The sequence below is a fragment of the Dermatophagoides farinae genome, chromosome 8, assembly GCF_024713945.1.
Source record: "Dermatophagoides farinae isolate YC_2012a chromosome 8, ASM2471394v1, whole genome shotgun sequence".
NCBI lineage: Eukaryota > Metazoa > Arthropoda > Arachnida > Sarcoptiformes > Pyroglyphidae > Dermatophagoides > Dermatophagoides farinae.
The window spans coordinates 1,975,781-1,998,706 of NC_134684.1; the positions used below are offsets into that span (position 1 = coordinate 1,975,781).

At 32.3% G+C, this 22,926-nt stretch overlaps 5 protein-coding genes across 12 annotated transcripts; 3 read left to right on the plus strand and 2 right to left on the minus strand.

Moving 5' to 3' along the window:
- Positions 1-380, plus strand: LOC124495880 (uncharacterized). Its single transcript, XM_047059319.2, has one exon. The coding sequence runs from the start codon at positions 47-49 to the stop codon at positions 350-352; it is 306 nt and encodes a 101-aa protein (XP_046915275.2). The 5' UTR covers positions 1-46; the 3' UTR covers positions 353-380.
- A 108-nt stretch (positions 381-488) lies between these two features.
- On the plus strand, positions 489-4,622 carry LOC124495873 (protein mesh). 3 transcript variants are annotated; one of them, XM_075733779.1, is made up of 5 exons: positions 489-613; positions 715-1,930; positions 1,986-2,619; positions 2,683-2,815; positions 2,885-4,622. In XM_075733779.1, the coding sequence occupies exons 1-5, from the start codon at positions 611-613 to the stop codon at positions 4,553-4,555; spliced, it is 3,657 nt and encodes a 1,218-aa protein (XP_075589894.1). In that variant the 5' UTR covers positions 489-610; the 3' UTR covers positions 4,556-4,622. The 3 variants fall into 3 exon arrangements, with proteins under 3 accessions (XP_075589894.1, XP_046915268.2, XP_046915265.2); XM_047059312.2 differs by having other exon boundaries at positions 512-613; positions 785-1,930; XM_047059309.2 differs by lacking the exon at positions 489-613 and having other exon boundaries at positions 681-1,930.
- A 3,796-nt stretch (positions 4,623-8,418) lies between these two features.
- Ctl2 (Choline transporter-like 2) lies at positions 8,419-13,638 on the plus strand. Of its 6 annotated transcripts, XM_075733789.1 has the most exons (15): positions 8,656-8,795; positions 9,092-9,339; positions 9,559-9,631; positions 10,362-10,484; positions 10,553-10,631; positions 10,703-10,907; positions 10,975-11,249; positions 11,312-11,755; positions 11,821-11,983; positions 12,051-12,165; positions 12,232-12,334; positions 12,410-12,541; positions 12,614-12,920; positions 12,998-13,082; positions 13,170-13,638. In XM_075733789.1, exons 3-15 carry the CDS (start codon positions 9,565-9,567, stop codon positions 13,268-13,270), a joined length of 2,199 nt encoding a protein of 732 aa, XP_075589904.1. In that variant the 5' UTR covers positions 8,656-8,795; positions 9,092-9,339; positions 9,559-9,564; the 3' UTR covers positions 13,271-13,638. The 6 variants fall into 6 exon arrangements, with proteins under 6 accessions (XP_075589903.1, XP_075589906.1, XP_075589904.1 ...); XM_075733788.1 differs by lacking the exon at positions 9,092-9,339 and having other exon boundaries at positions 8,419-8,795; XM_075733791.1 differs by lacking the exon at positions 9,092-9,339 and having other exon boundaries at positions 8,419-8,795; positions 12,051-12,159.
- A 77-nt stretch (positions 13,639-13,715) lies between these two features.
- LOC124495879 (uncharacterized) lies at positions 13,716-14,654 on the minus strand. The gene has a single exon (XM_047059318.2). The coding sequence runs from the start codon at positions 14,536-14,538 to the stop codon at positions 13,831-13,833; it is 708 nt and encodes a 235-aa protein (XP_046915274.1). The 5' UTR covers positions 14,539-14,654; the 3' UTR covers positions 13,716-13,830.
- Positions 14,655-14,793: 139 nt separating this feature from the next.
- Positions 14,794-21,820, minus strand: LOC124495881 (uncharacterized). The gene is made up of 12 exons (XM_047059320.2): positions 21,518-21,820; positions 21,328-21,443; positions 20,653-21,269; positions 19,990-20,596; positions 19,416-19,915; positions 18,887-19,362; positions 18,684-18,811; positions 17,376-18,623; positions 16,560-17,312; positions 15,911-16,505; positions 15,358-15,851; positions 14,794-15,303 (listed from the first exon to the last, which is right to left on the minus strand). Exons 1-12 carry the CDS (start codon positions 21,815-21,817, stop codon positions 14,871-14,873), a joined length of 6,267 nt encoding a protein of 2,088 aa, XP_046915276.2. The 5' UTR covers positions 21,818-21,820; the 3' UTR covers positions 14,794-14,870.
- Positions 21,821-22,926: the final 1,106 nt, after the last annotated feature.

A 22,926-nucleotide genomic window follows, 5' to 3' on the forward strand; every position in this document is an offset into this window, starting at 1 on the left:
GATTATAATTCGAATTCAAAAAAATCTACTCGATCGATTATTTTCAATGGGTAAATATTGCAATGTTAAAAATAATCAATTTTGTGGTATTAGTTCAATTCGTGAACAGACAACGAAAACAAGAGACAATGGATTCTGTAATCATTGCTATTATAGTCGTTGTTGTGAATCCAAATCTAATGATATGAACGATGATAATTGTCATCGGAAATGTCCACCACCATATGATGTATTATGTTTTTATCTTAAACGTTGGTATTCACGTTTAGCCATTATTTTTGGTTATATTGCTATCATATTGATATCGTTAATATTGTTAATATGTGCTGGTTTTTTTACAAAACATTCATGATGAAAATATTTTTTGCCTACTTATTACCTACTTATATACTACTTGACATAAATTAAAATTAAAATATGTTTATTTTTCGTTGTCATTTTATACGATAATCATCATCATCATCATAAGGATTAACATATCATTTTGACTAACGGGGATTAATCGAATAACAACATCAACATAATTTATGGATGTTTTAAAGTAAAATTGATTACATTATCAAAATGTAATCATAAACGTAATTGATTCACTTTCAATGTCCAATCATAAATGGTAACTAATTTTTTTTTTGCTTCTAAATGGTTCAAATCATTTGACTTGTAGAATTTGTAGAAAAATACATCATTTATTTCTGTTTTGTTTTTATTTGAAAGGCGGTGGTAAAAAAAATGCAATCAACAAATTTCTCATTTTCATTTCTTTTGTTTTTTGTTGTTGGCCTAGTTTTTGTTACCAATGGACAGATCACCGGAAACCAAAGTGATAATGTGGTCAAACCAGCATTCGTTACATTTAATGATGAATCGGCAACCAAATATCAGTATCGAATGTCCGGTGATCCACGATTAATGTATCCATATACGACCGATGATTATGTACGTGAAATTAATTCAATGAAACAATTCCATGATCAACCATTGCCATTTCGATTACCATTCTTTGGTTTTGCTTATCATTACATTTGGATACATAAAGATGGTTATGTTTGTTTCAATCGTGGTCTAAAAAGTTATGAATTTCCCTTATCATTCCCAGCTGTTCCAGATGATCCGGAACGTGAAGAAGATCCATCAATGATGGCTATATTTTTTGCTCATCAAGATATACCATCATCGATATCTGAATCAGGTGTATACTTACGGATCGAATTGGTTGATCAAATATCCAATCCTGATTATAAACAAATGATATTGGATAATTTCAAAGAAGCAATGGCTGGTTCGGGCGGATTCACACCGAAATTTATCATCATTGTTACATGGAAAAATATGACTTTCGCAAATCGACGTTATGATCGACCATTAAAAACGAATACATACCAAATGGTTATTGGTACCGATGAAAAAGATACGTTTGTCTTTTTCAATTATGAATGGATAACCTGGATAACTCATCTGGATAATTATGACGGGCTTAATGGTCCTGCCGCTTATGTTGGTTTTAATGCTGGTAATTCCACTCGTTCACATGAATTTGCACCATATTCACAGAATCCACGTATATCACTATTGCCACTCATTGGCTATGCTAACAATATTCCTGGTCGTGCCGTATTTCAAGTTCATGATGTTCTTTTCCAAGGTTCATGTGTGGATAAATCATTGGACCCAACATTGCCCGATCGTATGGGTCTAACTACATCAGTAAATTATATCAGCAGTCTTGGTGGAGAATTGCTTGAAGTAACTGGACCTTGTTTTTGGCCTAACAGCCGAATAACTTGCCGTTTTGATTCTATTTTGGTCAAAGGCCATTATTTATCGACCAATGTGGCCATCTGTGTGACACCGTTGATTATGTTTGAAGGATTTGTCGACCTGATTGTTACTGTTGATGATAAAACCTATTTCTACACCCGAATGTATATCCGTAAGTTCATCATTTGTCAGTCGTGTTATCATGAATCTAATTGCTTCTAGTCTAGAATCTCCAGAAAGTCGCCGAGAATTTGATGTTTGGGTTGATCCGACTGAATTGATTGAAAAAAATCCTGATACAATCGATGAAGAACCTGAACAAATATTGACAATAAAATGGAAGACCGATATTGGTGATGAGAAAGATCCAGTTACTATCGGCATATGGGCTTATCAAGAATTGGATCAAACTCTATATCCAAGGGTCTATTGGATTCTCGATTTGACTCGTGATGCAACCAATAGTGGTGAATATCAATTAGACCTGAATCAATTGCCTTCATTTGATCACCTAAAGCGTTATGATTATCATTTTGGTTTTATTGGGGTAAACATAACCGGACGAGAGCTATCCATGACTGAATGGAGTCAACCAATGCCTTTAGGATGGCTACTTCGACATTATTGGCGTCGTGAATTCGGTCAAACTAAATGGCAGCGAAATTTTTGCCAAAAATGGTTCGAACGGGAAGATCAGAATGAATATTTTGCTACCACATTGTTTCGTTGTCCATGTACTTTGGCTCAAGCGTTACATGATAAAGGCCGATTTGCTCCTGATGAACGATGTAATGTTGTTGATAAGAAATGTGATCAACGCCATTTGGGCGCTCAACATTGTGTTCGTACAGCAAGACCATCGTATGTCATTGTTTCAAATATTTGTTGATTAATTCATTGTTAATATTCAATTCTTATGGCTAGAATTGGTGGATCCGGCCAACAATGCTGCTATGATGATTATGGAGAATTAATTCGTAGTGCTGATACTATGTATTCTGGCAGGCCATCACGAACATTCATTTATGGAAAACATCCATTCAAGATGCAAATGCAGGTTTGTGACTTTCTAATCATTAGCTAACAAATTAATTTAATCTTTTTTTTTTGCTTTCATTTTGAAAAGACACCTACATTGTCTTATTGGCAACATGATGTGATGCCATTCTACTATTGCTGTAAATGGCAACCCAAAGAAGATGATAGCGAAACTTGCATGATGTTTAACTATTTTCGAACGACACAGGATTGTAGTTCATATCAACCACCAGCCATAGCATCTGTTTTTGGTGATCCACATATCATAACGTTCGATCGAACAAATTATACTTTCAATGGTCGCGGTGAATATTCTCTTGTTCATGCTAACAATCCAATACATAAACTTGATATACATGGACGTTTTGAAAGGCTACCTGGTCACGTTAATGCTACTCAATTGACTGCCGTATCTGTACGAGACAATGTCTCATCGATTGTTGAATTTCGTATTAGACCCGATGGCTGCCGTTGGTTCAATCAAATATTTATCATTGCTGATAAAGAATATCTCTACTATTGGGATGATAATATGCGTACGATACATACACGTGGTGTGAGCATCTATCAACCTTCTGGCATTCGTAACATGTCACATTTGATTGCCATGTTTGATTCTGGTGCTGGTGTTGAAGTGTTGGTCAACAGCGCAGGAACTTTAACCATGCATGTATACCTACCGTTGACTTATGTGAATTCTACACAAGGTTTACTTGGTTATTATTCCAATGATCCGAATGATGATTTCATGCTTCCAAATGGTTGGATATTTACAAACGGACAAGACAAAAATATCAAACGAATTCATGAAGAATTTGGTATTAAATATCGTTTGCTCGAAACTGCTCAACAGAATATTTCACAGTCATTGTTTTTTCATGATGTTCTCACTCATTCACAATATGATGATGTAAAATTTCTTCCACAATTTGATTTGGATCCAAAAGAACTGGAACATTTGAATGATGTTGATCGAATCTGTTCGAATTCATTGGCATGTCAATTCGATTATCTAGCCACTGGTGATAGTGGATTTGCTGAGAATACAAAAAAAGAAGAAGCAATCGCCGAAAACATGTATTTAATTATTGCAGAATCAATTATTCGATGTCCAGCATTGAATAAACCGATAAATGGCCGTAAAAGTGAAAATCGTTATTGGCCCGGTACTATTGTTCGATTCAGTTGTTTGGATGGATATCGCCTTCTAGGCTACGAAGTACGTCGATGTCGTGAAGATGGCCTCTGGAGTTGGGGAGAGGATCCATTTTGTATGCCTGTAATACAATATAATATTCAGCTTTTATTCACTTATCTCATACCGATTATCGTAACATTTTTGGCAATATATATGGCTATATTTTTTCTCAAACATCGTCAACAACAGAAGCATAAAATGAACAACACTTCACAGAGACGACATTGGTTATTGTCTCGGCTAATGTCAAATTTTACCAATACCTCACAATATGGTGGACGATCATCCTATATTACCGGTGATAATGTTGATCAATTGATCGATGCTAATCGTTTGAACGAGTTAACAAATTCACCACATGCTGATCAAATTGACCACGAAAGCACTGATGACCAAAATGACGAAGATGATATACAGCAGTCTAATGTAGCACCGCCACCACCAACTGTTCCACCACCGTCAATAGAACATGAACAATCATTCAATAATTTTGTTTCTCCATTCTATCGACAAAATACGACTAATGAATCAGAAGATTCAGATAAAGCTATTCTTGTTTGAATGGCTTTCTTTTTTTCAGAATAGTAATAATAAAACTACTCTATATATTAATAAATCTTCCATTTTGTAATTTAAATGTGTGTTTAAATTTAAATTCTTTAGTTGACAATGTTGACTAAAACCTAAGTAATGATCAGTTTGGGTTTCTTCTTCTTCTTCATTTCTTCTGCTTCTTGTTCATTTTCAGTTTCAAATTTTCGGATACATTTGTTGAACCAAGTAATAGTCCATGTCAAACACGATGGTACATTTTTGAATAAAATAATTGTGTTTTCTACTTTATGATAATTAAATAAACGGTTAAAATAGATTCAAAGAAATGCATTAGATTGTGTTCCAATTAAATAAACGAACATTGTTAACAATGATTACAAGTCAAACACGATACTGTTTTTCAGTTTTGACATTGAATATGTTCATTCAATGTGTTGTGCGCCAAAATCACTATATATCTTAAATTTTCAAACAGTCAATTCAATGATAATTCTTTATACGTTTAGTTTTATTGCTTTGGTTCGATAGAACTTTGTGTGTGTGTGTGCATGTGTTTTTTATTGAAAACGATTTTCGTGCAAAAGAATCATCAAGAAATTCTTAATCCCCATGTTCAATCACATTTCTGAATTTGATGATGATGATGAGTAATTCATGCATCATCTACATTTCACCTATTTTTGTTATTTTTCAACCAGCTATAACCAATTTTTCAAAGTTTGGCAAATCAAACAAATAATGATGAAATTCGTAATGTTAATGAATATTGTCATCAGGTGGATGATTCAGGTTGCCAATTATTTCGAACCAATTATTATGGAATTAAAAGGCCTCGCGCTGCCTTCGCCCTTTCCGCTACAACAGGGCCAGCAGCTCAAAGCATGCTATTGAACAAATGTAAACGTCATACATGAACATCTGATTGTTGCATCGAATGATGAAAAAATTATTTCGTATGAATATACATAATTGGTGACCCTTGTGATAAATTTTTAAAAAAAAAAAAAATTGAAAATTATGCATCATCAACATTACATCAATCGTACGTTCATCATTCTCGAATTATGGATAAACGAGTTTAAGTGTGTTATTTTGTTTGTAATTTGTAAACTTTGTCATTTCAATTCTATTGTCATATCTTTGAATTTGTAATTTAATTGAAATTTTTTTTTCAAATCAATTAAGGGTTAAATCTACTTTATGATCCAACCCGGAAACTTGGTTAAAAACTTACCATTCCGATTGGCCGGTATTTGTACTATCACATAGCATCTCGTTTACCAAGTAAAGTTGCTGAAAGCATTTCCGATATTTTGAAATTCGATTATAAAAAAGGCATGTATGAAACGTTAATCGAACGTTATACGCCATTGAATTGCAAAATGGACATCGAAAACCGTCAAAATACATCAATTTGAGCCAAGACAACTTTCCGATAGACGTAATAATTGTTGCAAAATGTCCCACCAATCGTAGCAGCGGCAACTGAAGAATCAGCCAATGCATTAAACATCAAAATGGAAAAAAAACCATTTTTTAAAATTTATTATCATCATTACCTACAATTGAATTGAATGTTTTTTCTTGCAATTCTTTGCTAAAATTACCATCATCAAACACGACTAAAAGCCTGCTCAAAAAAAAATGTATCATGGCCAATTAACATTGAATTCATGGCTAACTTTTTTAAGTATATGCAATTTATTTTCATAAATGTATCATTCGTAATGAAATTTTTTTATATTGATTTTTACAATTTTTTCGTTGTAAATATAATGATAAGCATTTACATTCTATTATTAATAATATTCGAATGAATTAATTGTGAATAATAATGATTTGGTTATCGAAATCGTATATGGATGAACAATAAACCTAAAAACGATGGTGATGAGGTGTAAAATCATTTTTTTTTTTGTTGAACCATAAACAATGAATTTGAAGAAGGGATTGCTAAACATATTCAAAAAATCTCATTGGTGCGAGGATGGAATTTTCGCCCACCACTACTTCACAATTGAATTAAAACAAAAAGCATGTCAATCACTAATCGGTGTGCTTATATTAGGATCAGAACATCAATACTGATTTCAAACTCATGGCCAATTCAAAGATCGGCGAGATTAGTTTACATATATGAAAACTCACGATTAATCACTTTCAATAATCAAAATTGTGGCTGATTTCTTTGAAACAACTGAATGACAGCAACAATATATGATGGATATGAACCCTATTGATGAAGATAATAATAATGTTCCAATCACATCTGTTATCGAATCTTGGTCAAGATTATTATATTAATAAAGTTTTTACATCAACTGTGTACATAAACATCTCCAAGGAGAAAGGCATGGGCCAATTTTGAGGTTGAAAAATTAACAGTTTTTTTCTTCACATTCAGGCTACATCCGCCATAATTCCGGTTCTGAGCCATGATTTAGTCACTCACGATAGCCACTAATCCTGTCCATTCCCGAAAATTTCATCAAATTCTGAGCTATGGTTCTTGATATCACGCCGACCATGCTAACAGCTGATTTTCAACTGATTGTTTCATATTGAATGAATATTTTTTATTTTTTGTTTATGTTATATTATTCTAGGAATCCTAAATAATTACATGAGTAAGTTTCAAAAACTTCGGACGTTTCATTGAAGAGCAATCATTTAACAAAAAATGCGTTTTTTTACGCCCTCTACAGTTCCTATCCCCCTTAATTAATAAATCTTCCATTTTGTAATTTAAATGTGTGTTTAAATTTAAATTCTTTAGTTGACAATGTTGACAATAGATGTCACACCTACTGTTCTAATTATCATCAGGTTAAATTATAACTCTCAAAGAAATGATTGTGTTCCAATTAAATAAACGAACAATGTTAACAATGGATCATTTGGTAAACAAATTCAATGATAATTCTTTATACGTTTAGTTTTATTGCTTTGGTTCGATAGACGATTTTCGTGCAAAAGAATCATCAAGAAAATCGCGTTATTCTTAATCCCCTCAACACATCGAGTATTATGCAATCTACATCAAGTTTTTCAAAGTTTGGCAAATCAACAAATAATGATGAAATTCGTAATGTTGAATATTGTCATCAGGTGGATGATCAGGTTGCCAATTATTTCGAACCAATTATTATGGAATTAAAACTACAACAGGAAAAGCATGTTGAACAAATGAAACGTCAACATGAACAATTGTTGCATCGAATGATGATATTTCGTATGAATATAAGAAAATCTATGCACATCAACACTACATCAAGTGTAGTTCATCATTCTGATTCAAATATTCCTAAAGATGATGATCACAATTCTGAGATTGATAATTGATTTTTTTTCAAATAATTAAATTAAATCTACTTTATGAATTCGATTATTATCGCTTATATATACAGGAATTAAATTAAATTCTCTCATAAACAACGACGTATAGTTGAATTGAAAATGGCATATACATCAATGTTCATTGACCTTTGTCACAACATCCACAAACATTGATCAAAAAAAAAACCCTACGCCTAAATTGAATTCATGTCAAAAAAAAAAAGTATTTCAACATTGGAAGCATCCATTGGAAACGTCACACAAGTGCAGACAACTTAAAAAAAAAAATCGTGCAGAAGCACAAAAATACTGTCTACACGCGATAGAACATCATGATATCATGAAGAGAGAGAGAGAAAACGAGTCCATTTGTATTGTGGATACAAGATGAAGATTAGTCCGAAAGGAACACACTGCAAATAATTGTGTACAAACACACATATTTTGGTTGTATTTTTCAAAGTTGGGTAGTGTACACTGCCATGTTTTTTCTCTGTGTACATACATCTGAATGACGAAACCACATCACCATTATACTGGTTTGAACGTGTATGATGTGTGATGTGCAGATTTTCTTCATTGACATTTTTTTTCATGTATATTTTTTTCGAAATTAATTGTTTTCATGCCCATTTACAATTAAAAAAAAAATACGACAAACAAATTTCATTCATACGACTCAGACATTTCATCCTAATGGAAATATATAATCATCATCATCATTATAATTTCGCCTAATCGCCTAGTATTATTTCGATTTGGATATGTGATTTGTTTTGCTACTCTCTTTCAATGTCGATGTGAATTCACACAACAACAACAACAACAACGACAAAAGCCAACGACAGAAGACAGCAGGTGGACACAAATCATTGGATACGATCATAATTGTCATCAACATTTGGTACAGGTAAATCATTTTCGAATTTTTTTTTTTTTGACGCAGAAATAGAACCATCAAATGCATGGTGTGTGTGTGTTTGTTTGTTTTTTTTAATTTCTCTCAAGGACGGTAAGGTGCTTTTTGTAGGAGCCAAAAATAAAATAAGAATAAGTTTGTGGTTTTTATTGTTCTTTGAAAAACAGTAATATTATTGCAGAATTGTCGATCTGAAAAAGATCCAGACTGTCAAATCGAAATCGATTGTGTGAGAACACCCTTCGTTAAAATCAATAACCGTTAGCGTCTGTTTTTTTTCTGTTTAGAATTGATATAGAATATTATTGAACAAAAAAAAACAATTTTTTGTCAAGTTTGCAAGTGTGTGCATTTGCCCACAAATCATCATGGTTGACGCGGAAATAGCCTACACTTGACATTCAACAACAATAACCATAATAATAATAATAAATAGTGTATAATTGTCATTCTCTCCTGGGCAACGGCGTCATTGTTGTTTATATCGTTGCCGGACACAGGAAAACCTGATCACAATTGAAACCAGCTATTAAAGGTAAACGATCTTTGAACGAAATTTTCATTCACTCTATTCTTTCGTTCGTTTTTCATTCTCTCTCTCTCTCTTTCTATGTGTGTGCGTGTGCGTGTGTATGTATTGAATAATTTATTGATATACAAAATTTTATGATCACGAAACATACATCTTAAAAACTACTACTAATTTTTTTTATTATTATTATTTCAATTAACATTTATGAATTGGACAATAAAGAAAAACATGGGCCAACGAAATAAATCAAGTCCAACTCGATCATCGAATCCCGGTTCGCCACTCTATAACAAAGGTATGTGTCACAATGATGATGATACATTTGATAGGACTGCATTTCGATACTATTTTTCATTTTATATGTAATGGAATATCTCTAATTTACATTTTACTGATACATGCGATTGCATACATACTTTAATCGATATATGGATGTTTATGGATAATAATGATGATGATGATGATGATGATGATGATGATTATTGAGTTAAAGTGATCAGATATTTCCAAAGCGACAATCAATGTGTGCATATATAAACATCATATGTATACACACAGTAGCTTGAGCTTAGCAACCACCTATGTGATTAATTAAATAAGTAGAATTGACATTATCATTGAAAAAAATACACAATCTCACACTTTATGTGTAATAAACTGTCTGTCCAAAACAAAATTAAAATTAAAAAAATAACGACGAAGAATATTTATATCCATATGATTATCAGATAAAGTTTGGGTTTGTTTGATAAATAAACTGATTGATGTTTAGCAATAATGTACGCTGGACTTCAGCAACAACAACCTCCATTCATAAATAAGAAACGACTATTGGCTAGACATTATTATGGTGATATTATTCGTGTTGAAAATGATATGAATGAATTTTATGATGCCAATCGTCATCGATCAGGATCATCAAAGAGATTCAGTATGAAAACATTATCATGCTCATCCATCCATTCATCAATCAATCATCATCATTTTATTTAATTTTACTCACTTTTTTCTTCTTTTTCTCATAGGTGAATTTACATTTGAAAGCACTCGTCAATTTGGACCAACAAAACAACGACGATGTACAGATTGTGGTTGCTTGTTCATATTCATACTGTTTCTCGGAGTTTGGGCAAGCCTGATCGTATATTGTAAGTTTATTTAGATTGAATATATCATGATGATCATTTAACATTTCATCACTTTCACTGAACTACAGTTTTAAATCATGTAAATATTGAACAAGTGGTTTTTCCGTCTGATTCATTTGGTAATGTCTGTGGTAAAGGAGAATTTAGGTAATAATTCTTTTAAGATCATGCCCATTATATTGTGATTAATAAATCATTTGTTCTATCTAATAACATAGCGATCGTCCATATCTATATTTTTTTAATATTCTTAAATGTGCCGCTGACATAGAAGGTACCATCATAGATGGATGCAATACACCACAGGTGTGCGTCAAAGAATGTCCCAATATAACGTTCAGTGTTGGTGCTTCGAATGAAATGCGTCATATCGAACTTGAACATGCTATCTGTCAATATGGCATTTGGCCCAACAGGAACAATGTATGTAGTTTTTTTTAAACCTGTTTTTAATCCTGAAGATGTTTAACTCTAATCTGGATAATATTAGTTATACCAACTTACCCAGAAAGAATTATGTGCCAAATACTATTTTAAAAGTGATTCAGTTGGTGGACGATGTATCCCATCCATTTTACATTTGATAAATGATCGCTTGTTTGATGAGATTCGCAATCAATCCATTAAAGATGATTCCTCTGATGGTTCAGTCACAGCTGAAGAAATTGTCGAATCCAATAAAGCCATAAGCAAGTTGATGCAAGCATTAACATTAGCTAATCATTTGATCACCGATATTATTAGAACATGGAAATGGATCGCAATGTAAGTTTGGCTAAAGTCGTTTTTTGCTTGGATAATTGAGTTCTTTTGATTCATTTGTTTAGCGGTTTAATCTTGACCATGTTCATCGCTTTCTTGTGGATATCATTCATGCAGTGGATTGCCAGATATATGGTCTGGGTATCGATAATTGCGTTGTTTATATTAAACAGTTTGGTATTATATTATAGCGTCGATCAGTATTTAGATCTGGTCACTAATAAATCCAACAAGACCGATTTGGCTGATATGAATTCAATCATGGCCAAAGTGGTTCATCCAAATGAAGCTCACCGATATCTACGTACATCTCGGCGTGAACCTGATATGATGGATTTTGATTTTAAAAGTTTGCTCAAAGATAGTCTAGAACCTTATCTGGGCAGTACCAAACTATGGATCATTTTGGCAGTTGTGGCAGGTATCGGCCTATTGGTATTGACTATGATTACATTTTGTTTATGTAATCGTATCCGGTTAGCTGTGGCCGTCATTGAAGAAGCTAGCAAGTAAGTCAAATCGTTCAGAAAATTTAATTCTTCAAGTGTTTACAATTTTTTGTTTTGTTTTTTAGAGCTGTTAATAATACCAAGTCAACGTTGATGTTTCCGTTAGTGCCATTCACTTTGAAAGTCGCAATCCTTACATTTGCATTATTTGCATTCGTTACCATATCAACCGGCTCTCAAGCTCGTTACCGTAATCAATTGACTGGAACTGCATGTAGTCCATTGACGGTAATAACATTTTAATAATTTGCTCAATTTGAAAATATAATTCTTATATATTCTTAAAATTTAAAAGGAAATTGATAACAATTGTACGAAAATCCGACCATTCGATCGAAGTTTGGTCTATCTGGCTCATGGTTTTAATTTGTTTGCTCTCATATGGGTGCTTTACTTCATCTCTGGTCTATGTATGTCCGTTTTCTAATTTGAATTCAGCTCATAATCTTTTTTTTCATTTTTTTTCAAACTTTTAGTTTATGTAACATTATCGGGTGTATTTGCCGATTATTACTGGACAAGAGACAAACGTGATATATCATTCTTTGTACTTTTAAATTCATTTGGACGCTGCATTTTGTAAGAAGATCCCCATACTATTAACTTGTTTTTTTGTGTTGTTGACATTCCTTTTTTTTTCACTCATAACAATAGCTATCATTTGGGTTCGATTGCATTCGGTTCATTGTTAATTGCCATAGTTCGATTCATTCGAATTATATTAGAATACATTGATCAAAAATGTAAAAAATATCCGAATAATGTTATTTCTCGTTTCTTTATGGGGTTTGTTTATATTATTATCATCATCATTATATTTTCATTTTTAAAAACAATTTTTTTTTGTTATCATTTCAGCTGCTGCAAATGTTGCCTCTGGTGTTTGGAAAAATTCATAAAATTCATCAACAAAAATGCCTACATTATGTTGGCCGTACATGGAAAAAGTTTTTGTAGCTCAGCACATGATGCATTTCAATTGATCTTTTCGAATGGAATGCGTGCATTGGTTCTCGAATGTTTGAGCGCTTTCCTGTTATTCTTATCTAAATTAGCTGTCACATTCATTTCTGGCCTGATAGCATTTCTGATCATTACCAATCAGATAGAATTTGTTCATTTGGGAGATTTTGATGATCTCAACTATTATTGGGGTCCACTTGGGGTAAAGTGTTTTTACTCAATATACATTGACTTTAATTTGATTCCTTTATTTATTTCAATTATTTCAATTCATAATAGGTCTATCTCATTCTCAGCTATATATTGGCTTCCTCATTTTTTAATGTTTATGATGTTGCAGTTGATACTATATTTCTGTCATATCGTAAGTATTCATTGTGAGGTGGAATTTATTTTATTAATATATCTAATATGTCTCATTTCTTTATCATTATGTAAATGATGGCTACAGTGGAAGATTGTCACATCAACGATGGATCCAATGAACGTCCCTATTATATGACCAAATCATTGGCCAAAGTTTTTGGTCGTAAAAATAATCAAGCTCACTAATCATTTTATTTTCTTATTAACAATGTCATTTTTTTTGGAACAAATTGTAACATAATAGCCAAATATTCCACAAACAAAATCATCAACAATATGGAAGCATATGATCTCCAATTGGTAAAGATTGTGAATGCATCCCACTTCAAGGTGTTTAAATTATCACAACAACAGTCGAAATAATCATCCTCATCAAGAACATTTTTTTTAACATTCTGTTGAGATTGCTATCGTTCCTGTTTTTGCTCAATTTGTCTTTGTTAATTTTAATCAATCTTTGTTCATTAGTCATTAATACTTTGTTGCAATACTTTTCAATGTCTCATATAATTTCATTACTAATACTAATAAATGATATAGAATAATAAACAAAATGAAAATGGATAGATAAACAATTCAATCAACCGAAAAGTTTTAATTGAATCTATAAATTTGTCCAACTTGAATAAAATTCTTTATAATTCTTAATTCTTTTTTTTTATTTTTTTTAAGTTTCTTTAAAAAAAAATCAAAATGTCAATGTCATGATAAATACAATGAATTTGTCTATATTTATATGAGGTTATTCAATAATCATGTGATCTATTCAGTTCAGTGGTTGAAATCATTTCAACTTCTAATGGTTCCAAAAGTTGAAATTTAGCCATAGCCAATTGACGACGATGTTGTTGTTGAACAGTCCAAACAATGTAACCACTAAGCAAAAGGGCCGTTGATAATGTCATTGCTCCAAGTAATAAAACAATTGTAGTCAATGTATTGTGGCCAAAAAAACTATTCGATTCTTCATCACACAATTGATATTCAATATGTTCATTTGTCGGACAGAATCCATGTTGATCGGTTTGATCAAGTATCGATTCGGCACTTGTCACATCAGTTTCATCGCAAAGCATGAGCGAATAAAACGAATTCAATTCAATGGCACGTTTTATACATTTATGATGACGATAAATAATGCAACAAGCTGGCCATCGGCTAGCATATTCACTGCCACTGGTGATCGAATTGTCGACATCTTTATCGATTGCCATGTTTTTTACTTCTTCATCAAAATGTTTTGAACATTGATCGAATTTTTTGGCCATTGCTTTTAGACATCTTGGTCTAATCGCACGTTGTATAGCCTGCATTTTAGCCGGAATAATTTCTGTACGAAATATTTCTGATGTTAATTTTGTAAATTGTTCATCATTCATTTTTCGATCATTTTCACATTTGATCAGATGAATCAACGCTAAAACAAACAACAAAAAAATCAATTTCGAATGCATTATTTCTCATAGGGTGTTTGCGAATCACTTGATAATAACGACGATATAAAATGAACAAACAAATCAACACGCAAAGAAAAAAACTACGCAACTCATTCTAAAATGGAACCCGAAACATTGGCCACACATTGCATTTAATTGATACAGTATTACTTCTACCTAATGATTTATGCTTTCTATCTATTGGCTAATCCTAATGATGATGATAATTACTTTGGTTATCGGGTGTGGCGACAATATCTATGACAACATTGATTATAGTCAATCCAGATTTTATTGCTTTAATAATCTTTAAAATAACAGATGAATGAAATACAATGAGAGAGAATTAATTAAAATTTTTTTCTTTGTAAATTATGACTCGTCATTATCAATCGATTTTTCGAATGATTAATGACTTGTTCATGTTGATTGTGGTTAGTATTCTTGAGATACGTAAATGAATGATGCAATTGCTTCGATTTTTGCACTACATTAGTATTAACATTATCCTCTTCTGACGATGAAGATGATGATGTTAATTGTTCGGCAATCACACTTAAACTGGATGGTCCAGATTTGGTTTGATTCAGATTTGTTGTTTGATTGGTTTTTATAATGGGCATTTCTATCGATTCATGATGACTGCGATTGTTAGTGGATGTCGTTCGATTGGTCGTAGACAAACCATTTGATCTGTTCAGCGTATAAGATCCATTGTTTGGATTAGTATCGAATGAATATTTCATATCGGAAAAATTTGGCGATCTAATGACAAATGTCGATCTAGTGAGAGAAAAAACTTGGTTCATTAATTTAACTTGAACTTTAAACACTCACCGACACCATAGAAAAAGACTAATGATAGCAACCATGGCGACAACGGAAGCGACAACAATAACGACAATCAGCTCTATATGTTTGTTTTCCATATCTTTCTTTTTATTCAGACATCTATTTGTGCGAATCAATTGAAATACTCGGCTAATATCAATGTCCAATATTTGTTCGTAATGTTCGTAAATAGTGTTTTCCTCACATTGACATTCGATTCGTAATTTTTTCTCATAATTCGTTACGTTCCAGTTACTATTACAATGACCAGAGAAATTATTCTCTTGTGGACAGGTTTTTGAACACACATCGCTACTCAATTGACATTCGTAAATGAGCAATCCATTCTGCTCGAATGAATGACCAGTAGCATTCACTAGTTGATCATATTTTTTAAAATGTATACAATCACATTCTATCGATTCTTGTGTTTCATTGGCTGAGAAATTACAAGCAGTTCCAGAATATGGTGCACATTTGTTCAAATTAATATCACATGGCTATTAGGACAAAATCAAAAAAAAATTATTTCATAAATCCAATGAATAAAATAACCTACATTTTGCCATTGAACATTTAAATTTTCGATCGATTTCAGAATGATTGGTTCGCCACCGTAAGATGAATCAATAAAACACTGGTTGACATTTCCGTCGCGGAAAGGATTGCAATCGTTATGAAGTTGATCTGTTATGATCTTGTTCACTTCTTGTTGTTGCGATACATTATCATTTAACGTCAAAGCTACCGAACAATTCAAATAGGAATGCTGCTTGTCGATAGATATATTTGTACATTTTTCAATAACCAAATTCAAGTTAGGATATTTGGATTGTTCGACAGTTATATAACTTCTCATATAGCTTTCTATTGAACGTTCCATTAATATGGGCAAAAGCTTCTTCAATTGTTGACGAATTAATTTAAAATTATAATCATTATTGGCTTGTTGAAAATCTTGAAATAATTGTTGAATATTGAAATCACCCATCTTTGGTCGTAGACGTTGTTTGAACTTTTCCAATGGATTCTCATTTTGATATTGTTGTTTGAGCCATTGATTGGCAATATTGTTAGTCCAAAGAATCGATGCTTTCAATGTTTGCCACATGAACATTAGATTCATTGAATAAACACGTGTAGAATAAGTACAACTATATAGTAATTAATCAATTAATCAAATGAATTAATATTTTCCGCTCACTTACTTTTGTTTATTGTCGGAAATAATTGTTCCATGAGGACAGCGACAAAAATGTAACCAATCGTCATTCTTTGGCACAGAACTATGATCACCTAATGGATCACATTGGGCATTATGTGCGGCACACAAATTAATTATGGCTTGATCTTGACATTGATCCATGCAACGAATGATAGATTCATTTTTACCGTTTTCAGATTTATGGATCAAACGTTGGCCAGGTGGACATGTACACCGGTGATACTGTACATTATTTTCATGGTCAGTCAATTGGATCAAGCATAATGCATTCTGTTGCTGACATTCATCAAGCCCATATCCACCAGGACCGCAAATAGATTTCAGTTGACAATTTTTCCCATCAGACGATTGTTGGAAAACTAAATTGCCATCATCCAACGGGACCGAACAATCGCAACGTTTTGTCGAATTAATCTCGATCGGTTCGCGGAAGCCTGGACATTCAAAATTTTCTTCGGGAATTGGTTCACATTGATTGTCATTACTTGAAATTGCTCGGAATCCTTGATTACAAAGGCAAATATAATTCGCGTCACCTTTGAATGAAACAAAACAAGTTCCATTCAAACCGCAAGGTTTTTCATGGCAAGCGTCTCGTTTTATACAATTTGAAGTTGCATCTTCAATATAACCAAAATTAGTATCACATACACATTTATATCGCTCATCGGATTCTTTTCGCCATACTCGATTTTCTGGACATTTTTCGAGAAAGGGTTTGGGAACATCAGCACATCTTTTCAACAAAAAAAAAATCAAAAGTCAATAATGTTATAATTTTCCTAAAACAATCTACAACCTTAACGATGCATTGTTCCAATATTTACTGTCAGCCTCATGTTCGCAATCACAGCGGAAACGGTGTTCATAATTCTGACATTTCAAATGTAACTTTTGGCAAATTTCATTATTAGATTTGCGACAATAATTCACATCATGACAATATGGTCCAATAAATCCATCAGGACATTGACAATAATAATGATTACTATTGTTGGCAGAAAAATCAACCAAACAATTTGCCGAATGTTCACAATGATTGTCATGGCAATAGTCATCCATATCTAAATGCTTTATAAACAATTTATCAGCATTCTTCATACTATTATCGATGATACGAATTCCAATTCGTATATATTTCATGTCATAGTATGAACCTAGTTCGAACTCTAGTGATGAATTTGAGATCTTGATGGATATTTGAGTTGTAATATCTTGCATTCGATCATTCAGAACAATAGGTTGCCAACTAACCAATTGTGGTGATGGATTGATCACTTTGAAATTGAATTTATTTCGGATGTTCGTATGGTTTTTGCGTGAATAAGTAATCCATTCACTAAGTAGATACGATGTTCTGGGAATGGAATTTTGTAAAAAATTTTGATTGTTTCCTATGTACTCAATTATGTTTAAATCATTGGTCCAAACATTATTAGGAAAACGCAATGGCCATAATCGTTGCATCGTATTATGTGATTTTTTTTCACCCCAACTAGGTAAATAATAATCATTCGGTTTGGTCAGATCAACAACACTTATTGAATCATCATTTAAAATTAATGCGACAATTGATGCATTTGTTTTGTTGGTGGTATCACCTAAATGAGCTGAGAAAAAAGCTTCAACGTGATCAGAATTTTGTGAGGTCCATTCATAAGAACAGATATGCGTTTTTTCGGATATCCAATTGGGTTGGTTTGTCCATAAATAGTCATCGTTGGATGACAATTTTAGACCAAATCGATTCATACTTGACTTTGACAAATATTGCATATTAAAGCAAATGCCTTGATTTTCTAAAACCGTTCGGAAAGTAAAGTTTATAAAAGAATAGCCAGACATCATTGTGAAGTAGATTTTATCCGAATCATTGATTGATTTTCGTAATGATACATAATCGTCCATGAAATTTCCGATCGATTTGAAATTGAAACGATATTGCTCGATTGTTGTAGCTATTGATGTAACATCGGATAAAAATTTGTGTGTTGAATCAGTATCAAAAATAAGTTTCTGTGAGGAATAGGTCCATTTCGGTTGACAGCTAAAAAAATGATTTACATGCAAAATTTACTTCAGCTATGAATAACCAGCATTAACAAACCTTTCTTGTTTCGACCATTCCATTAAGTTTGGCCATGAACATGAACATTCAAAATGAGATGAATTTAAAGGAATACATTGGTTTTTTTCAAATGTATCGTCCAAAATGTTCTGACAAAATGACTGCCGCTGAATTCATTATAAACAAAACAAAAAAATTGAAATCAATGCTATATCAAGAGTTGAATCTGAAATAAAACAAACCTCTATACATGGATTATGATATTGACAATGTTCACCAAAATAATCTCGATGGCAACGACATCGGGCAGCTATGCCTAATTGATAGTCGGCATAACATTCGCCATGACCATTGCAATCGAATTCATGACATTTCAATGGATTCAATTTAAATTCTTTTAATTCAATCTTTGAATTCTCAAATTCTATTTCTATGGCTATCTTGAATAGAAATATTTGTTGCTCATTCGTGGATAGTGCCGTTAATCTATCGAATGTTAGATAATAGTGACCATCTATGTTGGAAGATTTTCCGTTGAGCGTCAAGTTACCAAACTCAATATTAGATTTATTCATCTTGAAATAATATATTAATCCGTCGATACGTTTGGGATTTTGTCCTGCCAACCAAGGTGAAGTTTCGTATTCGAATCTAATCGAATTCAACTTGGGGGCATAAGGGTGCCATTCAGTTTCGTATCGAAAAAGACCGGTTTTATCTATCAATTATAAACGTGATTATTATAGGCAATAAAAGAATTTAATTGCTTACCTATGATTGTTTCAATCTCAATCGCGTCATTATTAACATTTGAATAATTTTGGTTCATTTCTTGAATGAGAGATTTCAATTCAAAATGAATAGATTCAAATTCAATTGTGACATTTGTGTAGCTTTCCAAATAGTAGTGAATGGTGAATGAAGTCCAATTATTGAAGATTTGTTCCCAGATAGTAGAGAAAGCGAATAAATTGTCAACCAAACAGTACTGTATTGTTGAATTCTCTGCGTTCAGGATATTGTTGACGCCATAAAATGGAATCATTGATTCCGAATATTCGATGTATGCATTCAGTCTAACCATTCGGTTTCTTTCTCCAATAATTTTATAATTAATCGTTTGACAAAGATCGTATTGACTATATAAATGTTTAGTTTCCAAATCGATTGACATCACTAATTGATTCGTATGGCTTGTTTCATTTTTACTGTACACGAATGGCATTTTGTTATATTTCTTTATAGCAAAATTAACTTTTGGTTCAATACATCTACAGTAATTTAGGATTAGATCATTACAATATAATCTTGTAGGTGATAAAGATATTCACAAGAAAATAATTACCTTTCCTTTTTGTCATCCCATATGACCATGTCATTTTTCAAACACAAACATGTTGCGCCGTTTTTCGTATTGATGCATCCACTTTTACTTTTATCGGGACATTTTTTTCGATATTCTTGATGAATGCAAAAATCTTTGTTTTCACATCGATCACCATAAAAACCTTCTGGACAATCACAAAAAGCCGATGAATTGTTAGGATCGGATAAACAGCGGCCATTATTTTGACATTTGAATAATTCTGTTTGGCAAGGATCACCAAATCCATGATTCAATCGCAATGATCCTTCCAAACGTGATGATGATGATTGACAATAAGATCTATAGTTTTCAATTATAAACTCCAAACGAAACAGCTGTGTTTGTGGACGTTTGACCATTTGAAAATGAACGATTTTTGAATTAAGATTCAACTGAATTGATCGAACAGAAACATCCGAACAATGACCAAGCTGTGTACAGATTTGTGCAGTAATATGGGTATTATTATCGCTGTCATAGGAATATTCAAATATTCGTGTTGAATTGAAATTGAAATCATTGAATTGAATCCAACGCGATGATATACGCCATGTCATCAATTCATCGTTGTTGGAGAATCGACAATCTGTAGAGTGTTGTATTATATTGATAATAATTTATACATGACATTTAATGTCTTACCCAGATTAAAGTGGATAGCATCACCATTGAAATCAAATGTTCCATAATCATCATATGAGTGAAACCAATCCAAAGGCCAACGATTGATTAATCGATCAAATGATCTTAAAAAGTAGATAGGCGTTGTCGACCGTGAAACGTTCTGGGTTTCGACTTTTAATTCATCTTTATCGATAGTAGACTCGAGAAGAATGGTGTAATTTCGAGTGGAAAAATTGATAAATTCTTGTAGGCATATATGACTGGTAGTTTTGAATGAGTCCAAATTCAAAATAGTGATTGGTATGCGATACTTAGCAAGGGAGTTAATGTTCTTTTGATGGATTGAGAAAATTGGTTGCAAAAGATAGGAAATCCGGATTGTAGTATTGAAGACTACATTGTGACTGATCGATAGACAGACATTAGTTGGTGATTGGGTGAGATTTGTTATAATATAAGTAGAATTTGGATATAGTATTCGTTCGGTTGGTGGCTGTTTTTCTGAAGAAATAATTTGGAAATCTTTGAATGCCAGAAAATAGAATCCTGAATAGTATTCGATTTGAAATTTGGATATATTTCCACAATCTAATCGATATCGTAACGGATTCCATCGTTTTGTATAATTACTTAATCTAACAAAGTGATTACAAGTGATTGGATTCTATATTCAAATTACGAATAGTCACCTACATTGTTCTTAAATCGATACGGCCATACGGTAATGTGAGATACAAATCGTGTAATTCGACGTTACGAGCCATTGGAATTTTGACAGGAGGCTGGACATTTTTTTCGAAAAACCAAAGCTAAAATTGAAAGAGAAAAAGATATAACTCTGCCTGGCTGTTGTTTATTAAATTAGTTTAGAATGAAATGATACCTTGAAACTTATTATACAGTTGGTCGAATTAATCATTTTATTATCGATCATCGATTCATTGATACGTAATCGAATTTTTCTCAGATTAATTAGTTGTTCAATGTGATTATCTTGGAAGTAGAAATTATTCTCTGATGATGATGGTGCTGGTGGCCATTCATTGGTGAGAATATCCCAGCCTTGATTATCAATTCGTTCGATGCCATCATCATTATCGAGTTCTTTTGATTCTAACGGTGAGAATAAAATCGTTAGAATGAAAATCGCTTCAAATAAAAACTTATTCATTTGTGTGATCATTGAATGTTGGTGTTCAAAATCAGAATGCCATACTTATTGTCAAACGCCTAAAATTTACCGTTCACTAATCCTAGTGGCAATATATTTACGAATCCTTTTTTACATAGATAAACCATCTGTTTATTCGATATATAATACAACAATCTGTCTATAAATTGATCGCTAAACCATTGTTTGATTCAAAATCGATAATCGCTAATGGGAGTTTTATTACATACGTATTGTGTATCATTAATTTTATTTTTATTTTTATTTTTCAAAACAATTTATTCCGGCCATTCAAAAATGGAATAAATACCAAAACGTTGAGTAATTGAAATTTTTTTTGTTTGTTTGTTTGTTTTGTGCAACTTTCGTAAACTTTTCTCAATTCAAAATTTTATTTTATTTTTTTTTAATGAAATGTTTTCTAAAATCTGTGAAAACTTTTAAATCTGGCTAAATCTAATCCAAAGATGTTCTAATATATTAATACAGGTGTACTGTGTGTTTTTGTTATCGATATATATCGATATCTGTTTTCTAATTCTTTCTTCTTTTTTTTAGTGTTTTTTTTTTTGAAAAACTTTTGTCTTGTGATTAAGATGAGAATTGATGATAATTTTTTTTGACTCATTCATTACTCATTGTAAAGCAACCGTTTATCTGGCTATAGAAATTTTTTTTTCTAACTTTCGAATGTGCATGGATGTGTGTACGCATGTGCCGGCGCTGGATTTTTTTTTTTTTTTTGTTCGAAACGTAATAAAAACGCTCGATCTTTTTTGCTTCATTTTAGTTTTCGATTTCGATTTTGATTTTTCATTTGGTGTGATTTTTTTTTCTGAGTATATCGACTTGAAGTTTGAAATTTACCAGATTTAAACTTTCACACATTATCTCATTCATTTTGATTTATACAATGAGTTCGAATCGTGGTTATCGTGGTGGTGGCGGTGGTGGGGGTGCAGGAAGTAATGGTGGTGGTGGTGGTTACCGTCAACATAGCTCAAAAGTTACTGTGCAAATGACACGTGAAAATTCTCATGTAAGTATGGATGATTAGTAAACTTCGATTTTTCCTTTTACATTTTTTTTTTTATCAAATGACTTAGGTTCATAATGATGGA